This window comes from Danio rerio, chromosome 19 (assembly GCF_049306965.1).
Source record: "Danio rerio strain Tuebingen ecotype United States chromosome 19, GRCz12tu, whole genome shotgun sequence".
In the NCBI taxonomy this organism is placed as follows: Eukaryota; Metazoa; Chordata; class Actinopteri; order Cypriniformes; family Danionidae; genus Danio; species Danio rerio.
Window position 1 is genome coordinate 49,127,884 of NC_133194.1, and position 25,279 is coordinate 49,153,162.

The 25,279-nt window shown below is 37.8% G+C and overlaps 2 protein-coding genes across 7 annotated transcripts in view; both read left to right on the plus strand.

Annotated features, from left to right (window-relative positions):
- Positions 1–1,373: 1,373 nt before the first annotated feature.
- On the plus strand, positions 1,374–19,846 carry mapk15 (mitogen-activated protein kinase 15). Of its 5 annotated transcripts, none has more exons than XM_073930816.1 (14): positions 1,374–1,787; positions 2,964–3,087; positions 4,814–4,843; positions 5,273–5,363; positions 5,534–5,664; positions 5,773–5,936; positions 8,152–8,291; positions 8,789–8,846; positions 8,924–9,061; positions 10,553–10,658; positions 13,265–13,523; positions 15,626–15,723; positions 18,718–18,861; positions 19,285–19,846. In XM_073930816.1, the coding sequence occupies exons 2-14, from the start codon at positions 3,034–3,036 to the stop codon at positions 19,468–19,470; spliced, it is 1,599 nt and encodes a 532-aa protein (XP_073786917.1). In that variant the 5' UTR covers positions 1,374–1,787; positions 2,964–3,033; the 3' UTR covers positions 19,471–19,846.
- A 1,718-nt stretch (positions 19,847–21,564) lies between these two features.
- The window catches only part of grinaa (glutamate receptor, ionotropic, N-methyl D-aspartate-associated protein 1a (glutamate binding)), a 36,101-nt gene continuing 32,386 nt past the window's right edge, over positions 21,565–25,279 (plus strand). The window contains exon 1 of one of the 2 annotated variants that reach the window (XR_012394725.1): positions 21,565–21,687. The gene's annotated coding sequence lies outside the window, so the exon portion shown is untranslated. 2 annotated transcript variants of the gene reach the window in all.

The following is a 25,279-nucleotide window of genomic DNA, read 5'->3' on the forward strand; positions in this document are numbered from 1 at the left end:
AGCTCGGCTCTCAGAACACGGTAAATATAGTAAGTGTATTTCTGCACACACATTATAACCTGCTGTTTTACTCCACTGAACTCCATTTACTAAGGGGTTAATGCTAACAACTGATGATTGGCAGTAAAAATTACACCTTTTAATCCCAACAGGGAAAGCCACCGATAATCATGCATGCATGGATTATGCTTACTGGCCACTTTATTGGGTACACCTGTCCAACTGCTTGTAATTGCACATTTCTAATCAGCCAATCACAGTGTAGCAACTTATAAGACACGTATGGACAAGACGATCTGCTGCAGTTCAAAGCAAGCATCAGAATAGGGAAGAAAGGGGATTTAGGTGACTTTGAACGGTTGTTGGTGCCAGACGGGCTGGTCAGAGTATTTCAGAAACTGCTGATCTACTGGGATTTTCACGCACAACCATCTCTAGGGTTTACAGAGAATGGTCAGACGAAGAGGAAATATCCAGTGAGCGGCAGTTATGTGGGCGCAAATGCCTTGATGATGCCAGAGGTCAGAGGAGAATGGCCAGACTGGTTCCAGCTGATAGAAAGGCAACAGTAACTCAAATAAGCACTCGCTACAACCGAGCTCTGCAGAAGAGCATCTCTGAACACATCAACAACATGAAAGCATGGATCCATCCTGCCTTGTATCAGCGGTTCAGGCTGGTGGTGGTGGTGTAATGGTGTGGGGGAGATTTTCTGGGCACACTTTGGGCTCATTAGTACCAATTGGGCATCGTGTCTACGCCACAGCCTACCTGAGTATTGCTGCTGACCATGTCCATCCCTTTATGACCACAGTGTCTCCATCTTCTGGATAACGCACCATGTCAAGCGGGAATCATCTCAGACTGGTTTCTTAAACATGACAATGAGTTCACTGTACTCAAATGGCCTCCACAGTCACCAGAGCTCAATCCAATAGAGCAGCTTTGGGATGTGGTGGAACGGGAGATTGGCATCATGGATGTGCAGCCGACAAATCTGCAGCAACTGCGTGATGCTATCATGTAAATATGTAGCAAAATCTCTGAGGAATATTTCCAGTAGCATCTTGAATCTACGCCACTAAGGATTAAGGCAGTTCTGAAGGCAAAATAGGGTCCAACCCGGTAGTAATGTGTACCTAATAAAGTGGCCGGTGAGTGCTCTCATGGCTTAGCAATCAATGAATGATGTTATAATGTAAGTGTAGATAAGTTGAACAATACACAAGGCTTAAAATGTTATAATTTGATACAGTATTTTACGTAAACCAATATTTCCAAAATATGCTAATGTGCTCTCACGTTTTGGAAGCTGCGGCTCCTTTAAGAGTTTGCCTCATCTGTGTATGTACGTCTCCATGACGACGAACAATGACAAAACCAAGCGATGCGTAACTTTGAGCAGGCCACGGGCAGCAAATGACAACAGTGAACTCCAAACGACACAAAAACTGGATGTTATTTACATCAAGTCGGCTTTAAAATTTATGTAACTCCGTTTTAAATGTTTAGACGGCAAATAGTGATTAAGATTAGCGCGCGATAAATTGGTATTTACCTCAGAGAATTGCTCATAAGTTCACTCATAGGTGGTTAATCGGCATCGTGATGTCTCGTTGTTAGATTTTTTATGCATTAAAAGCTTTTTCACTTTATTCCTGCCATGGTTAATCTCATTCAGGTTAATATTAAGTGTTAAAACAGGTAAAAAAGCGGGAATGAACATCACAGAAGTGGAAGAACACATTAGCTCGAAGTATGAAATCAAGAGAAGGCTGGGGAAAGGGGTAAGTTATCTTCTAACGCACATGCTGTTTTTTATTATGTAAATAATGTGTTTTAATCCGATGTATAAACAGTATAAATGTATTTAAACCCTCATAATAATTTGAAAACACGTTTAGCTTAATATTTTCCTGCTAAACTCGTTGTAAGTTTATGTAATTAGAAACTTTTCGCTATTTAGTTAAACGTTTGCCATTTACCATGTTTTGCCATAATTTACTCTACTATTAGTCTGTAAGAACATGAGAATTACCTGCTACAAACCCTATCTGAATTATTCATGACTCATGATTGCTCGGGAACAGTCTAATGAAACCTACACATTCATTTCTAACAAAACAACATCAAATATAATAAACATCAAAATAATGACATTTTATTTGCTTACACTATCACTTACAGATTAAAAAGTGATGGAAGTTTACATATAAACATGTTTGATGGTGCAAAGGCTAAATATATTCGACACTCACTTAACTTTATAGAACATTAGTACTGTTACGTTTATTTCTATTAGTAGTATTACTATAGTAAAATATTAGTTCCAGACAGACCCAGATCTAAAATGAAACATGTAATGTGTGTTATATCTGTTTATAAATAATTATTTCGAACATTTGTTTTTAAAGTTGAAATGTTATTGCGTCTTCTCTGGGTCAAAGCTGGCCTGAAAGCATTATGAGTGTGTACAGCGGTCAAGAATAAACCGTCAGTCTAATCTCGTCTAATCTATATAAAATCTTGGGAATAATTTGTATGAAATCCCCTCTAAGACACACACAGCAGTCATGTTTAGTTGTTTCTCTTCATTGTTTTGCACTGGTTATACGCTTGAAGCAACCCTTTATTTATGCACTTTAAATAGTTCCTTTTTAACACATTTCCCTTTGTAAATATAGCTCAAATAAGAGACTCTGGGTAAAAATGAAATCTATAAAATATGAAAAGATATGTGTACAAATGAAAGCCACTGTTAGATCTAGTAATAGCAGTCTGTAAACCTCGTAGATCTCATAAAACCCTGTCTATACACTAAATAAATAAACTGCAGTCAGCACAGATGACTTAAATGAGGGTTTCTTGGCAACCCAGCCTAGATAATGGGCCATTTAGTTACGCATGGTCTGTTTTTAAAATCAAAAATGTCATTACTGTGTACTGTTTTTCATTTCTCGCAGGCGTATGGAATTGTCTGGAAGGCCGTGGACAGAAAAAGTGGAGAGACTGTCGCTGTGAAGAAAATCTTTGATGCCTTTAGGAACAGAACAGACGCTCAGGTTGGAGACTTTGACAGGATATACTGTAAAAGAGTACTGTTGATTGCAGGGTGCGAGTTACAGGGGGGTTAGGGAGGACTGATCCCCCTAATTAACATTTGATTACCCCTGAAGGATGTGAAAACCAGATGTATAGGGGTCAGTCCTTTAATATTGAGAAATACTTTTCTCAGATCTGTATCTTAAATAATAATATCAATAATTAAAATGGGGCGACGCAGTGGCGACGTAGCTAGTGCTGTCGCCTCACAGCAAGAAGGTCGCTTGTTCGCTAGTTCAAACCTCGGCTTAGTTGGCGTTTCTGTGTGGAGTTTGCATGTTCTCCCTGCATTCGCATGGATTTCCTTCGGGTGAACTATGAACTATGAAAAGAACTATGTAGCTCTGAGTGTTTCCCAAAACCCTTAGTTTCTTTGTTGCAGGTCCATCACTTGAACCACGTTAGTTATAACGTAAAGCGCCTATAATGATACTCTAAATGGGGTGGAGGAACCACTTCTTTTAGAGAAAACCCAATCATTTCTTTGTGCAAATTATATTGTTTTACACTCACACGAATTTAAAATGAAATCCAATATTAGATTTGGTAAAAACATGCACTCGCTTCCCATATTAATGGAAATATATGTAAATGGCACATATAGGGCCTGTGTTTGCTTTACTAATATTATTGAGAAGTTGGAACATTACATATTCTATTCTCAAACATAAAATCAATTACAAAAGATAACGTTTTCTAATATTATTTAAATCATATATATAAATAAATATATAATAATATATCTAACAATATATGTAACAATATATATAAATAGAGAAATAATGAGGCTATTTATTATAAAATAAAATGTAATGATAAAAAATCTTACTTTAATAATATTAATGATGATGATGATGATTTTTATTATTATTTTTTTAAAGTAGGATATTGTTTACTTATTTATTTATTTATTTTTAAAAGTCTTCTTTTATTATTTTATTATTTTTTTAAGTAGGATATTGTTTATTTATTTATTTATTTTTTCTAAAGTCTTCTTTTATTATTTTATTATTATTTTAAGTAGGATATTGTTTATTTATTTATTTATATATATTTTTAAAGTCTTCTTTTACAATTTAACACATGTAAACCACTGCAGAAAGCTCTAATCAGCAAGGCCATGTCATTTACAGTACAGATAAGCTTTGGAGACGTAGCATAAATTCTGCTTTTAAATTATAGGTCACCTACAGCTTTCGTCATGAAGCTGTGTTCAAAATGACATCAATGTTTTCAAAGTGCACTGCAAAGGGAGCACAAATGTAAACATGAAGATCGCTAAAACTGAACTGTAAAAATAGTTTGAAAGCAAACTACACCTAAGAGAGATGACCTTAATGCTTTTTTATTTTTAATGATACCAACTGTAAATGTTAGAATGTTCTAAATGAATAGGGCATAGGGGGGAAAAGTGGGAATAGAACACAGCCACGAACTATGTTTTTAACTACAGCTCCAGAGCTGTAGTTGCGATTGCTCAAGTTTGTGACGCAGTTTGTGAATGTTCGTTAAAGCGACGGATTTGGGAAATGGCAAATCAACAAACTATGTTTGTAACGACGGAACTTGCGACCTTAGTTAGCGAATGAAGGTTTTGGGAAACGCACCCCTGGTTGTTTGTATGAATGAGTAAACGTTCTGTAAGTTGCAATGTAAACTTAAAAGTGTTAAAAGTACATTTACAGCATGTTCATTTCTTTAACTCCCACAGAGAACATTCAGAGAAATTATGTTCCTCCAGGTAAGAATATTCACCAACATATTTAGCTGAAATCATAATTATCAGCCCTCCTGTAAAAAATTATCTTTATTTTAATTATGTTTTTTTCCCAACATTTTGAAAATGACTTGTCTAATAAATAATAATTAATAAATTGTCTAAATAAATTCTTGTAAATTGTTTTAGTTAGGTTAAATAGGGTATTTTGGCAAGCCATTGAACAACAGTGGTTTACCCTGTAGCCAATTGAGAAAACAAGAGGGGATAGTGACCTTATGAGTTTTAAAAAAAATAATGTTTTGTTTCTTCAGCCAAACAAAAAAAAAAAAGATATATATATGACTTTTTCCAGAAGAAAAATATAATAGGAAATACTGTGAACATTTTCTTTGCTCTACAATAAAAGTGTTAGAAAAAAAGTTTATGCTCAAACTACTTTTCCTTTTACAGGAGTTTGGAGATCATCCTAATATAATAAAATTACTAAACGTCATCAGAGCCCAAAACGACAAAGATATTTACCTTATATTTGAATTCATGGGTAAGAGACCATTTGAGTGATCTATGCTTCAGTATTTTTTGCTTATATTGTATATTAATTAATTATTTGCATATATGCAACATTCATAAATCGTCATTATTTAGTTATAATTTTGTTGTCATGTAATTTTGTTGACTTTTTCATCATTTTATCGACTCTTTTCTTTTCAGACACAGACCTACATGCAGTGATAAAGAAAGGAAATCTATTAAAAGACATTCATAAGCGTTATGTAATGTACCAACTTCTTAAAGCAACAAAATATCTGCATTCAGGCAATGTCATTCACAGAGACCAAAAGGTATGTTGTTGTACTCAACGTTTAACACTTCTTCATTCTTATTAGAAGTGTTTAGATCAACCCTTGAATTATTTGTTTGAATTAATTATGTATTTTTCTTTCTTTTAGCCGTCCAACATCTTATTAGACTCAGATTGCTTCGTGAAGCTGTGTGATTTCGGTTTGGCGAGATCTCTGTACCAAATCCAAGAGGATGCTGGGAATCCTGCATTAACAGAGTATGTTGCAACACGATGGTATCGAGCTCCTGAAATACTTCTGGGATCCTCAAGGTGTGTGAATTCCAAAATATACTCCTTTTAAAGCATTTTTTTTTAGCTTTATGCACTTTTAGCTTTATTTAGTGTGTCATGTTGCTGTTTGGGTGTGAAAAACATCTTACAATGTACAAAGCAGGAGTTTGTTTTGTTTCTGAATGAACTCCAATACCTCCATTGTTGACTTGAGTTTCGCAAAACAACAAACACGACATGTCACACTATGCACAATTTAAATAACTGCCAGCCAATAACTGCTAGAGGAAAGTGTTGTCTTCATTATTGCATGACTCTATTATACTGATACACATGCAACTTTTGGATTTTCAATGCTGTAACAAATATTACATCACTATGTGTGTTGTTGTTTGCTTTTTGACACAACCTTAAATCTAATCACTCAAATCAAATCAAATCACTTTTATTGTCACATCATCAGCAGCACGTGTGATACGATGAGTGAAAAGCTTAGGTGCTGGCTCCAGACAGTGCAAATACAACGACAGTGCAAAATACAGACAATGCAAAATGCAACAGCATACTCCAAAAAAAAAACAGGACAATGTAAAATTGACAGCGATTATGTACAATGAATAGGTGTACACATAGTTGTAGGCAGTATTGTTTTAAGTATGGCTTGGTTTAAGCGCAGTGCATGTTACATATTGATGGTGTGGAGTGAGGGGTATGGAAGAGTCTGTGTGTGGTGTGTTAAGTGTTCATCAGAGCCTGATAGTCTGAGGGAAGAAGCTTTCCTTCAGTCGGCTGGTGCGGGATTGGTTGCTGCGGAACCGTCTGCCTGAGAGTAGCAGAGAGAAAAGTGTATGGCTTGGGTGGCTGGAGTCGCTGATGATTCTCTTGACTTTCCTCATGCACCGCCTGGTGTAGATGTCCTAGAGGAAGGGAAGCTCACCTCCTACTACGCGTCCAGCAGTTCGGACAATCCTATGTAGGCCTTTGCGATTGCTGCTGGTGCTGTTTCCATACTAGGTGGTGATACAGCCAGACAGGATGCTCTCCACAGTGCAGGTGTAGAACGAGCGGAGGATGTGGGGGCTCATTCCAAACCTCCTGAGACGCCTGAGGAAGAAGAGTCCAAGAGTCCAAGAAACTTGAATTTGCTGACTCTCTCCATTGGTCTCCCGTTGATGGTGATGGTGGTGTGTTCTCTCTTCTCTCTCCTTGAAATCTTCCACCAGCTCCTTGGTTTTGCTGATGTTGAGTGAAATATACACACAGATACTTTGTGTGTATCTGAGTTGATATCTGACAGCTGGTTTCTCTGTGTGTGTGCTTTTATATCTGTGTTTTTAGAAAATCAAATATTTTCAGTTTTTTTCAAGGCGTTAAAATGCATGCAGATATGTTTTTATCCAAGTATATAAAGGGCCCACCCACTTCTGGAACAGGAGGCGGAGAAACAGAAGCTCATTTGCATTTAAAGAGACGCACACATCAAAACAGTGTGATTTTACTTTGACGTAATCATTGCATAATTAATAAATGATCTGTAGGATATGTCGAGCTGAAACTTGAGACTTCAATTATAAAAGCGACATAATATGACCCCACATCAAAATGCATTGATCTTCCAACCCAAGCTCATTCTGGAAACGTAGCCCCGCGGACGTTTCTGGAGACCGCGATTTACGTGGCCGGAGGTACGTACGGACGCGTTTAGTTTTTTTCAAGCAAGCGCTGCAGGGCGGTGTGGCCGACGCGCTCGCCGGCCGACGGCTCGCCTCCAAGTGGAGGGCTTTCACAATGCAACCAGTTTGTCCGCCCCGGAGGAGGAGGAAGAGGAGCCGGCCGGGGAACAGCGGTTCCGGAAATCAGGTAAGACGAAAAACGGAATCCGAAAAATAAGGGCGAGAACGCGGCGGGATCCGAAAACGCGGTCGAAATTGAAGACGAGGGCTTTTGCTTTTTGTTTTTTTTCTGGACGGCTTTTGCGAACCGTCGCTCGGGTTTAGGGAAGGAGGAGGAGGAAGAGGAGGGCGGCCGAGACGGCCGATCCGGCAGCTTTTCGCGCGAGAACTGCGCGGCCGAGACGCGAAAAAGCGCGCACAGCGGCCTCTCGCGGATCCGCGAAAACAAAAACCGCTCGAATACGTACCTCCCGGGACGTAAATCGCGGTCCGCAGAATCATCCGCAGGGCTACGTTTCCACAATGAGCCCGGGTTGTGATCTTCATATATATTATTAATAATGAGTCCTATGTTTGTACAGGTACACAAAAGGTGTGGACATGTGGAGTATAGGATGCATCCTGGCAGAGATGCTGCTGGGCAAACCGCTTTTCCCTGGGACGTCTACCATTAATCAAATAGAAAAAATCATGAACGTCATTCCACATCCTTCGACAGAGGGTTTGTTTCTTTCTCATGTAAAAACTTTATATAAAAAAAAAATATATAAATAATGTTTTTCAGACAACAATTAAGATAACTGGCCACAATGCCTGTTTAGTTAATTCATTCATTAATTTTCCTTCGGTTAGTCGCTTTATTAATCAGGGGTCATCACAGCCGATGCGCTTCCAGCTGCAACCCGGTACTGGGAAACATCCATACACACTCGCATTTACACACACACTCATACACGACGATCAATTTAGTTCATCAATTCCCCAATAGCGCATGTGTTTGGACTGTGGGGGAACCCGGAGCACCCGGAGGAAACCCACTCCAACACGGAGAGAACATGCAAACTCCACACAGAGAAATGCCAATTGATTCAACCGGGACTTGAACCAGTGACCTTCTTGGTGTGAGGTGACAGTGCTAACCACTGAGCCACCGCCCTCTTTGTTTTATAAGCAAATCAAATAACATTATACTGACACCACTGTTTTTGTTTGTCATAGATGTGTTGGCCATCAGATCAGAGTACGGGGCGTCTGTGATTCAGAGAATGCTGCTTAGGTATGTCATGTTAATATTTAATAGCTTGTCTTCATATTTTGCTCAGCTGACTCTGCTGTCATGATATATGTGTTTAGACCGCAGGTGCCATTAGATGAGATTCTGCCGGCCTCAGTGCCACCTGATGCCCTTGATTTACTGCAACGCCTGCTGCTTTTCAATCCAGACAAGAGACTCAGCGCAGAAGAAGCTCTGCAGCATCCGTATGTGTCCAAGTGAGTCAACCTTCTGCAGCATTTATTTAATGATTTGAGTTTGCCATTGTAATATTTGTATTATGTTATAATAGTTTTGATGAAGTACTAGCTGACATTCTAGTGGAAAAAAAACAAAATCATTGACTGTGATTAAAGCCTATAAAAATAGCCTGTAATTCAAGTTATGAAAGAAATATTTCCCTGTATGTGATTTTATAGGATATGAAATAGTTCTGTAAGATCACACAAGCAAGAGTGCAACTTCCCTGAATATCCACATAAACACCACTGCAAAGTTCATGTTTAGTGAGTCAATTTAGACAAAATATATTGTCTGCTTCATTCCTGATGGAATTTGTTTAGTAATTATTCAGTCGAGTCATTTATTCAACTATTCATTTATGAATGCAGTCACTTGTTTCTTGTTTGAAGGTTGTGACGTGGTGTGTTCTGCAGTTAACCCATCCAAGTGTACACATACACACACATGCACTCTGAGCAGTGGTGTGTTTTAATTCTTGTTATTGAAAAAAAATAAATAAATAAAATAATATATATATATATATATATATATATATATATATATATATATATATATATATATATATATATATATATATGCTCACCGGCCACTTTATTAGGTACACCTGTCCGACTGCTCTTTAACTCAAATTTCTAATCAGCCAATCACATGGCAGCAACTGAATGCATTTAGGCATGTAGACATGGTCAAGACGATCTGCTGCAGTTCAAACTGAGCATCAGAATGGGGAAGAAAGGGGATTTAGGTGACTTTGAACATGGCATGATTGTTGGTGCCAGACGGGCTGCTCTGTGTATTTCAGAAACTGCTGATCTACTGCCATTTTCACGCACAACCATCTCTAGGGTTATCCATCCCTTTATGAGCACAGTGTCTCCATCTTCTGATGGCAGCAGGATAACGCACCATGTCATAAAGCGTGAATCATCTCAGACTGGTTTCTTGAACATGACAATGAGTTCACTGTACTCAAATGGCCTCCACAGTCACCAGAGCTCAATCCAATAGAGCAACTTTGGGATGAGGTGGAAAGGGAGATTGGCATCATGGATGTGCAGCTGAAAAATCTGCTGCAACTATGTGATGCTATCATGTCAATATGGAGCGAAATCTCTGAGGAGTATTTCCAGTAGCTTGTTGAATCTCTGCCATGAAGGATGAAGGCAAAATGGGTCCAACCCGGTACTAGTAAGGATTACCTAATAAAGTAGGTGTACAAAGGTGGACCATATATTTACATAAAAAGTCATCATGAAATCCCATCTGAACCTATTAGCTTTCTTAATTCATAGCCCTGGACTTATACATGCACATTGTTTTTAGTATATTAAAATATAGTATGTAGTAATGAAAAGCTGTTGATTATTCAGATTCTTAAAATATATCATTCATTTATTAATATATAATATATAACCTTATTTGAGGTAAAGGTAAAAAACATATTATTTTCTCTTAATTCTTGCAAGATTTCACAACCCATCCAGCGAGCCCAGTTTGCTCTATGACGTCATTTTGCCCGTGGATGATGACGTCCAGCTCTCCGTTACACAATACAGAAACAAACTCTATGAGGTAAGAAGAAACTTTAGGTTTGCTACTTTGGTAGCAGCCATGATGTTGTGTGTACACAGTCATGTGATTCTGTGTTATGTTAACAAATGCTGTGTCACAGTGACACAAATCCTTCCTTCTGAACTTAATCAAAAATAATCACTCACTGAAGCACGCTCTACCATGCAAAATGTTGTATTATTAATAATCAAGCATATTAAATAGTCTCTTTTCGCAATGATGTCATTTCACTTCCTCCTATTGGCAATGCAGTGTATTTTTAGCTTTGTTTACCTTAACCTTAAATCATCTGAAAATATTTACTAAAGTAAAGTTTGGAAATGATTCTTTAAGTTGTTAATAATATGCATAAGCTATGGTTTATCAAGGAAAGTATATTCAATGCAATTCAATTCATCTTTATTTGTATAACGCTTTTACAATGTAGATTGTGTCAAAGCAGCTTAACATAGAAGTTCTACTAGATTGAAACAGTGTCAGTCTAGTTTTCAGAGTAGAAGTTCAGTTCAGTTCAGTTCAGTTCAGTGTGGTTTAAATTTCACTGCTGAAAGTCCTAACACTGAAGAGCAAATCCATTGATACACTTACAAGTATACTACTGGTATATAGATGTTAGGGTAACACTTTACAATAAGGTGTATTAGTTAATGCATTTACTAACATGAACTAATCATGAACAACACATGTACAGCATTTATTAATCATAATACTAATGCATTATTAACATCCAAACTCATGCTTGTTAACATTAGTTAATGCACCGTGAGTTAACATGAACTAACAATGAACTACTGTATTTTCATTAACTAACATGAACAAATACAGTAGTAAATGTATTGTTCATTGTTTGTTCATGTTAGTAAATGCAATAATTAACATTAACTAATGAACCTTATTGTAAAGTGTGACCGATGTTAGTATATCTACTGCTATTTTAGTATACTAAAATATGTACTTCATATAATTAACTTTTAAATTTTGTAGGGTTACACTGTGAATAAGCAGTTTTTCGTATTTTGTTATAAAGGTTTTATGTTGTAGTTGTTTTATCCTTTTAAATTGAATTGATGGGATCAATATCTAACCATAAATATATGGAAAACATCTGTGAACCCACATGAAAAAATGCTATATTTGTGGTATATAGGGCAAAGACGCATCTCATCCAAAATAAACCTTTGTTTTGAGATAAGATATGTTTGTAGTATATTTCTTTATGTGTATACGTAATACACAAACGCATACAAAAAACAAAACCATGCAAAACTGTATATATTTGTGCATATATATTTACATTAATATGCAATTTATATAACTAAACATTTTCTCAGGTACAGTTGAAGTCAGAATTATTATGTTTGCAACCTTTACACCGATTAATTCAGTTTATTTCCTCAATAATAGATTTATTTTTACATTGATGCTGCTATGAATATAAGGTTTTATTTTAAATTATAATGTTATTCTTTACAATAAAAATGTTTTACTGAATTTTCACCTAATAAACAAAGCCTTAACCACTTAAACTCTCTGTGACGTCATCGACTTTCGCTTTCAGATATAAAGGGCTAGCAGTGCACCAGACCTCCGTAAGTGGTGTCGTTTGAACGTGTAGAATCTATATTTTATGCACATATGCATCACTTTGGTTTTTATTCTACTGTATAAAAGTTATTTACACTTAAATACACAGTATTTTGGAGACCCGAGCTGGGTATTGAACTTTGGTTCATTTTCATATTTTTCATATGACACATGTACAAGTTATAGCTCAAATGAAAGCTCTTGCCGGTGCTCATACGGTTCTAGCATTCTTTTTACTGAATTATATTCACATATCAATCAGTTGCCGAATGAATCGCCGTGTTTCCATGGTGCAGAAGTGAAAACAAAACATTCATGATCAATAAGCAGCCCCAGATAGCACAGACAGCTGTCATCTCTTACCTTATGCTGTGCGCTTCAGGGCCATTTCTCCTCTGTTTTTGAGGTGATGTGCATAAGTAATTCTTTTATATGTCTGACGTGCTCCAAACACAGTGAATTATGTTTGATCAAACAAAACAATAGTGAAATATGAAAACAATGATCGGTCTCTGTGGCTTGTACAGCACCTCTCATCAGTTGGAATACAATAACTTTTGCATAGATTATGGTGGAGACATTTTTCTTTTTTCCTATGATTACAGACATGTGCAGAAACCACCAACATTAATTACAGCACGCTAGAGCACACACAACCTAAAAGATACACTTTCAAATTTGAGTTTATAAAACGAAAATACAAAAAGCGCCTCTTTTTTTAAAGTGTTTATTATAACACAGACAACATATACAGATATTTTGACCACTTTCAACAGTGCTTTATGAAAATTGAAAGGGTTTTCTTTAAAATGATACCAATTTTTTGCATTTACACCTCTTAATGTGTATTTGGGAAACTTTTAAATTTGGGTAGGCAAAATCCAGGCGGAAATCCCCAAATAGCAGCAGAGTTTAACTAGTTAAACCCAACTTCAAAAACAAAAAACAATCCTACCAACCCCAAGACTGTATTTACAGTAATACTGTGATCTTAAATGCTTAAAAAAATTACTTTCCTCCAGATGATCGTGGAGAAAAGGGCCAGTCGACAAATGCAGAAGCAGCCTCATATCAGGCAGAAGCTGGAGGAGAAGCCTGCGGAGGTGCATGTGGACGGTGGATTAACCAGAAGCAGTGAAGCAGGTGCTGTTTCTCAGAGGGATCCTGACAGAAAATCTCCCAGGGACAAGAAGAGCATTAATGGAGCCAAAGCTGTCAGCAGACCTGAGCAAACACACTCGTCTCCGGAAACCTCCTATAACCCCATCACACACATGCCCAGTGAGTTCTGCGCAATAATCGTACCCCTTACACACTCACTCATGTGCTTCTTTTTGCATACGGAGTTCACATCACAATTTACTTTTCCACTAAGGGTCAACATCTGGCATATCTTCCCATGGCTTTTTCTCATCTTTGTAAAGATATTTCAAGAGTTCACTCTTAGCTGATGATCTATCAAAAGCTTGTGTGGCATGATGTCCCGGGAGAGAGCCCTGAGCTGAAGGGATCCTCGAGCCAGGGGCTTCCTCCCGTTGGCAGAGAGAGAGGGGAGCCTGAGCTCGGTGGATCTCAGAACTCCCCGGCTCCGGTAGCTGAGGGAACATGTGAAAAAAGGGGTTAGACAAGTGCTTGATTGTTATGCATGTTTTATATCTTTGGATGGTGGGAGGAAACCGGAGAACCCGGGGAAAACCCACGCGGATGTAACCTCGCCAGTCCTACACCACCCGACCCGCTCTGAGCTGGGATCGAACTGGCAACCTTCCGCATGGGAGTTGGTTGCTCTACCAAGGAGGCTAAAGACATGGCCTCTAGCGTCTGTCGCTAGAGCACCTTTTTACTAGCTGGCCTCCGTTACACGGACACGGGGAGAATATACAAACTCCTCACAGAAACGTCTGGCGGGACCAGGACCGGCAGTGTTCTTGCTGTGGGGCTCACAGTGCTAACCTCTGGGCCGCCGTGCCACTTGATCAGTGGTAAAGGAGAAGAATAGGGGAGGAAGGGGGGTTTCTTCCAAACAAAGATAAAATGGACTGAAAACTGTGGTTATTTATAGTAGCTTAGGGCTTATATGATTGGAAGATAATGATTAGCTAATACGAGACCGGCCGTGATAAATCATAAGCACGTGATCCTCTCGAAATTAGGTTATGAATAAACCTCACTTAAAGGAAATTGCATACAGATAAGGGTTAGTTTACCAAAAATGAATATTGCGTTATACTTTGCTCACCCTTTACTTGTTTTTGAGTTTCTTTCTTCTATCGAACACGAGATAAGATGTTTTAAGAAATGTTGGAAACCTGTAACCATTGACTTCCATTGTGTTTGTTTTTCCTGTTATGGACGTCAATGGTTACAGGTTTTCTTAAAAATATCTTTCAAGAGTTCACACTTAGCTGATGATTGATAGTAAAGCTAGTTTGGCGTGCTGTCCCGGGAGAGAGCCCTGAGCTTATAAGATCCTCGAGCCCTGGGCTCCCTCCCGTTGCAAGGCGAGAGGGGAGTTTGAGCTCAGGTAGATCTCGATGACTCCCCTTCTTGCTTGTTGTAGCTAAGTGTCGGATATGGATGCTGAAAGGTGTACTCAGAGTTTAGCTAATGTATTTTGATTAATTGTTTAGGGTGCTTGTTTTTGAACTGTGGGAGGAAACCGGAGGACCCGGGGAAAACTCATGCGACCACGGGGAGAACGAGCAAACTCCGCACAGAAATGCCGTCTGGTTTGGAAAGGAATTAAACCAGGGGCGTTCTTGCTGTGAGGCAACAGTGCTAATCGCTGGCCACCGTGATGCCCGTTTGAAAGGAGGGACAGTAGGGTTGGGGGGGGTGGGGGGGGGAGGGGGGGGTTCTTCAAGACGAAGATATTGAGATGAGAAAGTCTGGTTATTTATAGTGAGTTAAGGATCGTCTGATAGGATAATCAGTCATTAGCTAAAGTTGGAACAGCTGTGAACAATCATAAGCACGTGATCCTCTCGAAATTTGTTTATGAATAAACTTCACTTAGTGTTCTACAGAAGAAGGAAACTCATAAGAGTCTGGAACCAAAGTAAATGTTCATTTTTGGGGGGAACTATCCTTTTAAATTAGCATGGCAGTGGCCTGTAATTACCTACAGTGCACTACGGTGCTGAGAACTGGTTTCTCAGTGGTAAATAAAATCTGAAGTCGCACCAGGCAAAAAAAAAATAATTAATTAAAAAGACACACATTAGGCCCATCCTGGGGTTTAAACCAATCAGAAGTAGTGAATTTAAAATGTGTTAATATGGAAAACAGTCATTTTACATTGTAATTGTCATCATGTATTTTGTCTTTTAGTAGAGAAAAAAGACTTAAATTATAATAAAAAGCTGTTTTCAATTATTTTGCAGATGGTTCAGTCAAATCTCCGTCTCATCTTCTGAGATTAGTGAAGAGGAATCAGGAGAGCGCTGGTGTTCTGCCTGCAGAGGGTGCTAACGGGCCTGTGGTGCGTGCTGCAGTCTCTCCTCACTTGCGTTTTAGTAAAAAAGCTGTATTGTTTGATGTTTGTTTATTGTGTGGTAATATGATGCACATTTTAACTCTCATCTTTGACCTCATATACAGAATTGAAGTCAGAATTGTTTGCCCACTTGTGATTTTATTTTATTTTTTTAATATTTCCCAATTGATGTTTAAAGGGCCATGAAACCCCTCGTTTCAGCAGGATGTTTTCACACCTCTAGTTTAGAAAAAGTCAGGAAAGTGGGTGTGTCTAGCTCTGTTTAGGTGGGAGTGTCGGGGGAGGGAAAATGGGAAGGGTTTGAATAAAAATGGGAGTTCCCATTTGGACACATGCTAATTTTCACAAAGAAAAAACAAACACACACAGGGGAGAAAGACTGTGTTTAATGACAGTGAAATGTTTGATACTGCACCTTGTATAAGAGAAAAAAAAACCTCAGCATTTCTCGATAACTCAGATGCACTCAGTAGGTCAGAAAGCCGTGTGTGTGTAGACAATCCTGTCATGAAATGTGGCGAAAGTTAAACAAGAGGGTCGGCAATAGTTTGCTTACAGTGTTCACGTGTTTACACTCAGAGAGCAGCATTTACAGCGGATCGTTCAGTCCATAATATTGTAGTGATGTTAACGTAAACTAAGTAACTTAGAAATCATTCTGACTAAGGTCTGTCTTTAAACACTGGAAGAGTTCTGCTGACCATACCAACTATAACTTTGCCATCTGAATGAACAAAGAAAGGGCGCTGATCGCACACACTTACCAAATCTGATGAGACGGGACAATCAGCTCATACTGGAGCTGCGTCTTTTTTAAAGGAGACGAGCAGCAAATCCAGATTTCTCCATTTCCAGATGAGAAAAGATCTCGAGTAAAAAAATGTTCCGTAAAAACGTATTGTTGTCGAGCATCGCGTGCACAATCCATATGTGAGTCCAGCTGCGCTCTCATAGAGAGAAAATGAAAACAACACCTTCACTGCAGCATATTATAAAATCAACACTGATGACCCGTATCTCCAAACATTTCTTATTCTTTTCTCATTCCTTTTGGCAACATGACGTGGCATTTCTCTGCCGTCTGAACACTGTTTCAGGTATAGTCTAAGAAAGCTAGCATGCATATTAATGAAGTTGCAGTGCATACACAATAGAGCGCGCTGATGGTTTGAACCAATGACTGTAAAAAATATGGACGACGCGACAGCCCTTTTTCCCATTGAACGCCTTGAGGGCAAAACGCCTGCTTGACGGGCACAAACAGTCGCAAAAGACTGCTGAAATTGGAGCCTTGACATGCGCAGAAGGATTGTCTGATGGAGCCAGAGGAGGAGCCGCGATAATGAGCGGAGTCGAGCTTCCAACCAAACGCTTTATGTAAAATCAACTACGCCCCCCGAACTTCTCAGCATGCGTTTGCTGTCATATCAACACAAATGGATGTAATAACATTAACAAATATGAGGGTTTTATATATTCAATCGCGCCAGCTCCGGGCCGCAGCGCATAACTTACTCGCGGCGTCGCGGGCTGATTCCGGCTTGCATGCGGCAGCGCCGGCTCGCTCGGCCGCCGCATCTGGCTCGATTGACTCGGGCTGGAATCGGGTAGTGAGTCCAGGCATCCGGAGTAGGTCCAGCAGAGGTAACGTTAGTCAGTCTGAGCTCTAAGAGATAAGTCTCCGGCAGGCGAGAATCTAGCCGGAACTGTGTTTTGCTATCTGGGTGGCTAGGCGTGTATCAGCAAACTAATAAAGCCCGAAAAAAGCCCTGAACTTAGCGAATAAACAGTGTTCCACCAGATCATGTATGTCAGAAACTATAGTTTACTGCTGAACTCATTTTGTCATGGTAAAATAACACAGAAATCGAATAATAACATTTCAGTCTACTTCAGTCTCCTGCCGAAGCTCAGACGCTTTGAGAAACTGTCAATCACAGCTGTCAATCACGATGACACGCCCAGCATTAAATTACTGCTAAAAACAAACTGTTTACAAAAATGAAGATCTGCACCTACTTCAGCACAATAACCAGTGCCTTAATCCACCAGAACTATCTTTCGGGACATTTTATTGCAAGTGTAATAATTTTTTTATTTGGGCTCAAGTCTCCTTCATTAACACGGAGGAGGCGGGCTTTATGACTTGTACTGCAGCCAGCCCCCAGGGGGCGATCTAACGGCCGAGACCTTCACTCAAACGTAGGCTTGCGGCACACTTGGTTTGAACCAAGCCATGCTCATGAATCAATGCAACACACTCAGAGACGTAATAAGGCACTCCCAGGCACAGACGTCCAGTCTACATGCTGGAATACATGCTAAGATCTCATGACCGTGACGCAGCATCAAAAATTCGTTTCAAACCGGAATTACAAATTTGCTCAAAATAACGCAAAAACAACCAATTTTCACTTTTTATTGTAATATGTGTGTCCTAATAGTGTTTTTAGCAGTGTGGGACACATATACGATTGTCAACAGCTCAAAACATGTGTTTTGGTGTTTCGTGACCCTTTAACAGAGCATGGGAATTTTTTCACAGTATTTCCTATAATGTTTTTTCTTTTGGAGAAAGTCTTATTTGTTTTATTTTGGCTAGAATAAAAGCAGTTTTTAATTTTATAAAAGCCATTTTAGGGTCATTAATATTAGCCTCCTTAAGCAATATTTGTTTTGGATAGTCAGGACAAGCCACTGTTATACAATGACTTGCCTAATTACCCTAACTTTACCCTAATTAACCTAGTTAAGCCTTTAAATGTCACTTTAAGCTGAATACTAGTGTCTTGAAATAAATATTATTTACTGTCATCATGGCAAAGATCAAATAAATCAGTTATTAGAAATGAGTTATTAACTATTATGATTAGAAATGTGCTGAGAAAATCTGCTCTCCGTTAAATAGAAATTGGGGAAAACATATACAGGGGGTTGAATATTTCTGACTTCAACTGTATTGTGTGTTCTGTCCATCAGGCTGCAGACCCACGCGGTCGATCGGCTCCTGTTGCTCGCACACACTCTTTCTCTCTCACACTCGCGCAGCCACTGAATAATCCCCTGATCCGCAAGGATGAAGCCATTGTTTCCCCCGGGCTGTGTGTCACCTCTGCATGCTTGGTGAGTGGACTCTTTTTGTTTGGGGGAAATGTTTTTATAATCACTGCTATACTGCTTATTAAGCATAAACATCTCCAGTTTACACTGACATGGGTCAAACATGATTCTCTGATTTGTGTTATGTCATTTCAAACTAAATTAGTTAAATGAAATGAGTTTGTTGGGAACGTGAATAATAGTACAGGTGAATTAAATTGTAGTGTATGTGTGTGAATGCAAGAGTTTGTGGGTGTTTCCCTGTATTGGGTTGCGGCTGGAAGGGTATCCGCTGCATTAAACATATGCTGGATAAGTTGGCGGTTCATTCCGCTGTGGCGACCCCTGATTAATAAAGGGACTAAGCCAAAAAGAAAATGAATGAATGACTGACGGATGCTACAGTTTGTCTCACAGGATGTTTTTCTTCTTATCTTGACCGTGCAGAACCACAGGCCTGTTTCTAATTCCCGAGATGCCAAGATTCCTCCGCGGTTCAGCAAGAAGGTTTTCCAGAGTCAAGCCAATGTTTCTGCAGCCGGAGATCCAAGAGCCAAACTGGGCAGCTACTCTCAGGCCTACGGGACCATCAGCAAGACCGGGCTGGACAGTCTGATGAGGAACTGCAACTGAACGCACTGAAGTAAATCATTCATTGGATTTAAAACATTTTGTTTAAGGTAAGAGGCTGCAAACAATTTATATGGGCTGAATTTAAACAAACATATGAAGTTGAACATTATCACATTTAAGCTGATAGTTTAAATTCAGCACACATCTATTGTTTGCCACCACTTACCTTAAAAATATTCGGTAAATCCAATGAATCATTATTTTGGATGGTCATTGTAGTCTCCCAGATGAAAACATGCATTCATAGTCGTCACATGCCATTGTGGAAACTCAGATTAGTGCTGCCAATGACTTTATTTTCATCGATTTCAATTTAGGTGTCAACATTTGGTTTGTAAATATGTGGTGAAAACGTTTAATAAATGTGTCGTGTGCATTTGTGGTGTGCGTCGGCTTTTATTCTTAGCTTTCTAAATAGCAATCATTAAAACTTATATGGGGTGGCAACAGTGGCTCAGTTATTATTATTATTATTATTATTATTATTGTCATTATTACTATTGTTATCATTACTATTATTAATATTATTACTACTATTAATATTATTGTTGTTGTTGTTATTATTATTTTTATAATTACCATTAATATTATTATTATTACCATTAATATTATTATTACAATTTTTTTATTATTAGTATTATTATTAATATTATATTTTTATTACTAATATTATTATTGCTAATATTATTTTATAATTATTTTTATTGTTATTATTATTAATTTTATTATTACTACTATTATTTTTTATTTATTTATTATTATTATTATTACTATTATTATTTATTATTATTATTATTATTATTATTATTTATAGTTTTTGTTATTATTATTATTTTTATTATTACTAATATTATTATGACTATTATTATTATTACTATTATTATTTATTATTATTATTATTATTTATTGTTTTTGTTATTATTATTATTATTATTATTGTTTTATTATTACTATTATTATTATCACTATTATTATTATTATTATTATTTGTTATGATGTGCAGATTTTTCAGAATATTTAAAATAACTAAAACACTGTGAGTGAGAAATGACTAAGATGTTTTCCATACCCTATTATGCCTGCTTTGTTAGGTCAATTTAATAATGCAAAGCATTCCATAACTCTCCATAATATTCCATAATATTTAGCAATATTTGCTTCAGCTTTGACACATATTTAAGCAAACCAGAAGCCACTTTGACCTTTTTTAAGTAACATTTACATATTTCTTTCCAACTCACAGATGATGGATATAATATGCTATTCATTTTATACACAATACAAACATAAGTGCACTACATAATTATACTAGCGACATAAATATTTTGGGCAGCATAGTGTCTCAGTGATTAGCACCGTGGCCTCACAGCCGGAAGGTCAATAGTTTGAGCCTCGGCTGGGTCAGTTGGCATTTCTGTGTGGAGTTTGCATGTTCTCCCTGTGTTGGCGTGGGTTTCCCCAAGGTGCTCTGGTTTCCCCCACAGTCCATACGCATACGCTATAGGGGAATTGGGTAAGCTAAATTGTCCGTAGTGTATGAGTGTGAATGTGAGAGTGTATGGGTGTTTCCCAGTACTGGGTTTTAGCTGAAAGGGCATCTGTTGTTTAAAACAAATGCTGAATAAAGTGGTGGTTCATTCCACTGTGGAGACCCCTGATGAATAAAGGGAAATGAATGAATGAATGAATGAATATTTGCAATAATAAGGATAAGTATATAATATTTTATTAAAGTCAGAGCAATTTTGCCTCCTAATGTTGCTGTAATAAATAAAAACCTAACCCAAAGCCATCACTTTCATTTCTGTAGTGTCTAATAATGTCACTTATGATATTGTTTGGGAATATATTTGCTTTATTTGGATGTCAGAAAGCATCTGCATTCAGAAATGCTCTATTTTTGCAGCAACTCCACTAGTTTACTATTTTTTTTACTAGATTTTACTCGAAACAGTATTTAGTCTGGATTAAAGTGGAAAATTGTAGAACATTCCAGCAATTACGCAATGGGAAAGTTCCTGTAGTCAGTACAGTGCGAAGATGTTGTGTCAGGTGACTCTTCACTTACGTCACAGAGCGGTGGGCGTGGCGAACGGATTCAGAGCAGACACGCATTTACTGCAGCCAACGTCAACACAAGCCAGCGCACGGACAATATTTCTGCCGGTATTTCATAAGAAAACGGCATATTTCACTGCGCGTCGCTTAAACTCAAAGGTAAGTCTGTCTATTTGTCTGCCAAACACTCGCGTTTGTTTATTTCTGAGCAGGTATATTTAAATAGCGCAGTCGGAAAGACATGGCGCTCGTGTTGTCATGGTGCGCAAATCAGGCTTCATGTTTTCAGATCATTATAAGCTCTGCTAACGAACTTATTGGGGTATTTTGGGTTGTAATCTGCTGCGTTTGATATTATATATGTAAATATATGTATGACTTAACAAGTGTGGCTGGTTCATATAATAACGACATACGCAGCGGGCTGCTCCGTTATACAGATTAACACAGATTTATTGTGAGGTTAGGTTAGGTTAGCTTTGCTTTGAGCTGATGAAACGGCTTATTTGTGTTGTGTGTAGATTTAATTTCAGGTATTTTAATGAATTTTCTGACGCACATGTTTAATAGAGGAATTATTGCAGATGTAGTTACTTAAAGCGTATAGAAATGTTTTCTTTAAACCTGTTAAGTTTGTGTGTGAAGGCATTGCACCACATGCTAATGTTTATTTACAAAATAATAACAATAATAATTTGACTAGTCATCTCTAATGATAGACGAACAGTATGAATGGAGTGAACAGCAGATTTCATAATATATGGCAAGCCGTTTTAACTTTAATTCAGATTTTTAAAGTGATCGAAATCTGCAATGTTTATTTTGCCAGTGCACATTGCTATTCTTTAACCTGTGCCAGTTAATCCAGTTAAACAGTTTGTTTTTGGTAATCGTACATCAAAGTCTGATCATTTGTTTTCTCTGCTGATGTCAGAAGCCACATTATTTGTGATATAATAATTTAATAAGCCCCTTTTGCCTGCTAAAGTCTAGATGGGATACAGGTGTGGATACTCGCATCAATATAGCGTTTTTGGGACACTGTAGAACAATAATTACTGTTTTTACTTTACTGTGATGACTGGGTTTATGGTTGGGGAAGGGGTAGACCTTAATAAAGTACTGTTTAATGTGTAATTTAATAAATACTATTAATAATGCTCTTTATTATTACTGTTTTTATGTCACTGTGATGGTTGGGGTAGGGGTAGATCTTAATAAAGTACAGCTTAATGTGTAATTTAATAAATAATATTAATAATACTCTTTATTATTACTGTTTTTTTATGTCACTTTGATGGTTTTGGTAAGGTTAGACGTCAATAAAGTATAGTTTAATGTGTAATTTAATAAATAATATTAATAATACTCTTTATTTTTAATGTTTTTACATCACTGTGATGGTTGGGGTTGGGGTAAACGTTAATAAAGTATAGTTTAATGTGTAATTTAAAAAATAATATTAACAATACTCTTTCTTTTTACTGTTTTTACATTATTGTGATGGTTGGATGTAGGGTTGGGGTAGGGGTAGATGTTAATAGAATACAATTAATTATTAGTTATAATAATTAGTTATTTAATTTAACAAATAATATAAATAATGCTGGTTATCTTCTGGCCACAGCTGTATCCCTTTTTGAGTAGGTTTGGGTTGTTACTAGATTTCACAATAATTTAAAAATGACAATTGTTGTACAGTAATTGTATTTTTGTAAAATTATAGGTAATGATCGGCCTCAGCTGTATCCCTTTTAGCCCCTACTCCTACTCAATATTCCGTTGCAGACTGGAAGTATGTCAACATACAGAAATTAAAGTCTCAACAACATCTGGTTCACACAGGCTTTAGATACTAGTGCACGTTCCTTACCTACTTGTATGTTTATATTTTGTGTTTTATATATGTCAGAGGAGTTGTCGGAAAGCAGAAACTGTAATTGCTTTGCTATAATTATGTATTATTTTATTAATTATAATAAAGTAATTTTGTACGTTTAACTCAATTTGAAATTTAAAACAATAACTTAAACTATACAGATTTCAAAAAGAAAATTACCCATTTTTATTAACAGTTACATTTATTGACAGTGAACGAGTCGGGGGGTTGTAATTTTAGCAGCATTGTCATGACAGCACAGTAGCGGTACTATAAAAAGCACGAACGAGTAGACTAAATAGAAATGCCATTGAAATCAATGAGATTTTTGGCTGATCGTTTTCTGCGGTTGACAATTTGGTGCATCTCTAATAAATGACTGTAAAGCTAGATAATTCATTCATTTATTTTCATTTCGGCTTAGTCCCTTTATTTGGGGTTGCCACAGCGGATTGAAAAAGGTCGCTGGTTCGAGCCTCGGCTGGGTCAGTTGGCGTTTCTGTGTGGAGTTTGCATGTTCTCCCCGCATTCGCGTGGGTTTGCTCCGTGTGCTCTGGTTTCCCCCACAGTCCAAACACATGCGCTATAGGGAAATTGCGTGAGCTAAATTGTCTGTAGTGTATATGTGTGAATGAGAGCGTATAGATGTTTCCCAGTGATGGGTTGCGGTCGGAAGGGCATCCGCTGCGTAAAACATCTGCTGGATAAGTTAGCGGTTCATTCCATTCATTCCCCGGATTAATAAAGGAACTAAGCCAAAAAGAAAATGAATGAATGAATAAATTGATGAAAGTAAACATTACCATGAAGTGAACTTTATTTATACGCTAATTTCGAGAGGAGCACGTGCTTATAATTGTTCTCAGCTATTCCATGAACAATTATCCAGATGATTCCTAACTCACTATAAATAACCAGTTTTCCTATTTCCTATCTCAATGTCTTCGTCTTAAAGAACCCAAACCCCCCCAGTCCCTTCTAAACCAGACGACATTTCTGTGCAGGGTTTTGCTTGTTATCCCCGTGCTCGCGTTAAATTTGACATATAGCTGCCACTTGCACGGCGGACAGGATCTGGCGATTATATGAAGGATTAAACAGAAGCTCTCGTGCTAGATGTGGCAAACAGTTACCTGAAAACTCCATCCCACAGACTTTTCATAGCGGACTTGAAGCCAACGGAAGTCTTATCCACTCTTGGAAAAGTGTAGATGTTGGATTAACATTCAGCACATGGTCACTAGTAAGATGTGTCATTATTTGTAACTTTAGATGTCATGGTTTCTCAAACAAAATCTGTCAGTGTTATCTTCATTCTCATCTTCAGCGCTTTACAGTTATTCGCAGTAGTAGCTCTCTCTGTCATCCCAAGCCTGAAGGCATTGACTGAGTGATTGACAGCTGATATTTCAGTGCTAGAGCAGTGGTGGGCCAATAAGAAGAGCGCGAAGGCGGGGCAAGCATTACGGACTTGGCTTTGTTTACTGCAGCAAGTTGACATGACAACTGTTTTAACCCATTCCTGAGCGCTGCGTTTCGCGTTTCAAGTGCAAAGATGCATTCTGCGTGAATGTCTCCCAAATCCGCGCATGTGGTGAACATTTTGCCGTAAAAACTGGTGCACACAACAATTTTATACACTCGCACACATGCTCCCAAATATATATTTTATTTTGTTCGCAATTTCGAGCCCTGCAATAACGCTCACATGTTAGTTGGAAATAGTTAGTCTGTTTTTAATATTTCTGTGCCAACAGGTACCGAATTCCAGTATTGTGACAACCCTAGTTAGTATTTAAAACAAGTACTAGTGACCAAAAGTAGAAATTACTTTTGTATTGAAATAAATGCTTAAACAGCGTGCCATACATG

Bases quoted from the DNA above. Each gene is read 5' to 3' on its own strand.
- mapk15 (XM_009294456.4), top strand. From the start codon at position 1,719: ATGAACATCACAGAAGTGGAAGAACACATTAGCTCGAAGTATGAAATC. The intron at 8,292-8,788 runs GTTTGTTTCTTT...TGTTTGTCATAG, and splicing joins TCCACATCCTTCGACAGAGG to ATGTGTTGGCCATCAGATCA. The intron at 10,659-13,264 runs GTAAGAAGAAAC...ACTTTCCTCCAG, and splicing joins ACAGAAACAAACTCTATGAG to ATGATCGTGGAGAAAAGGGC.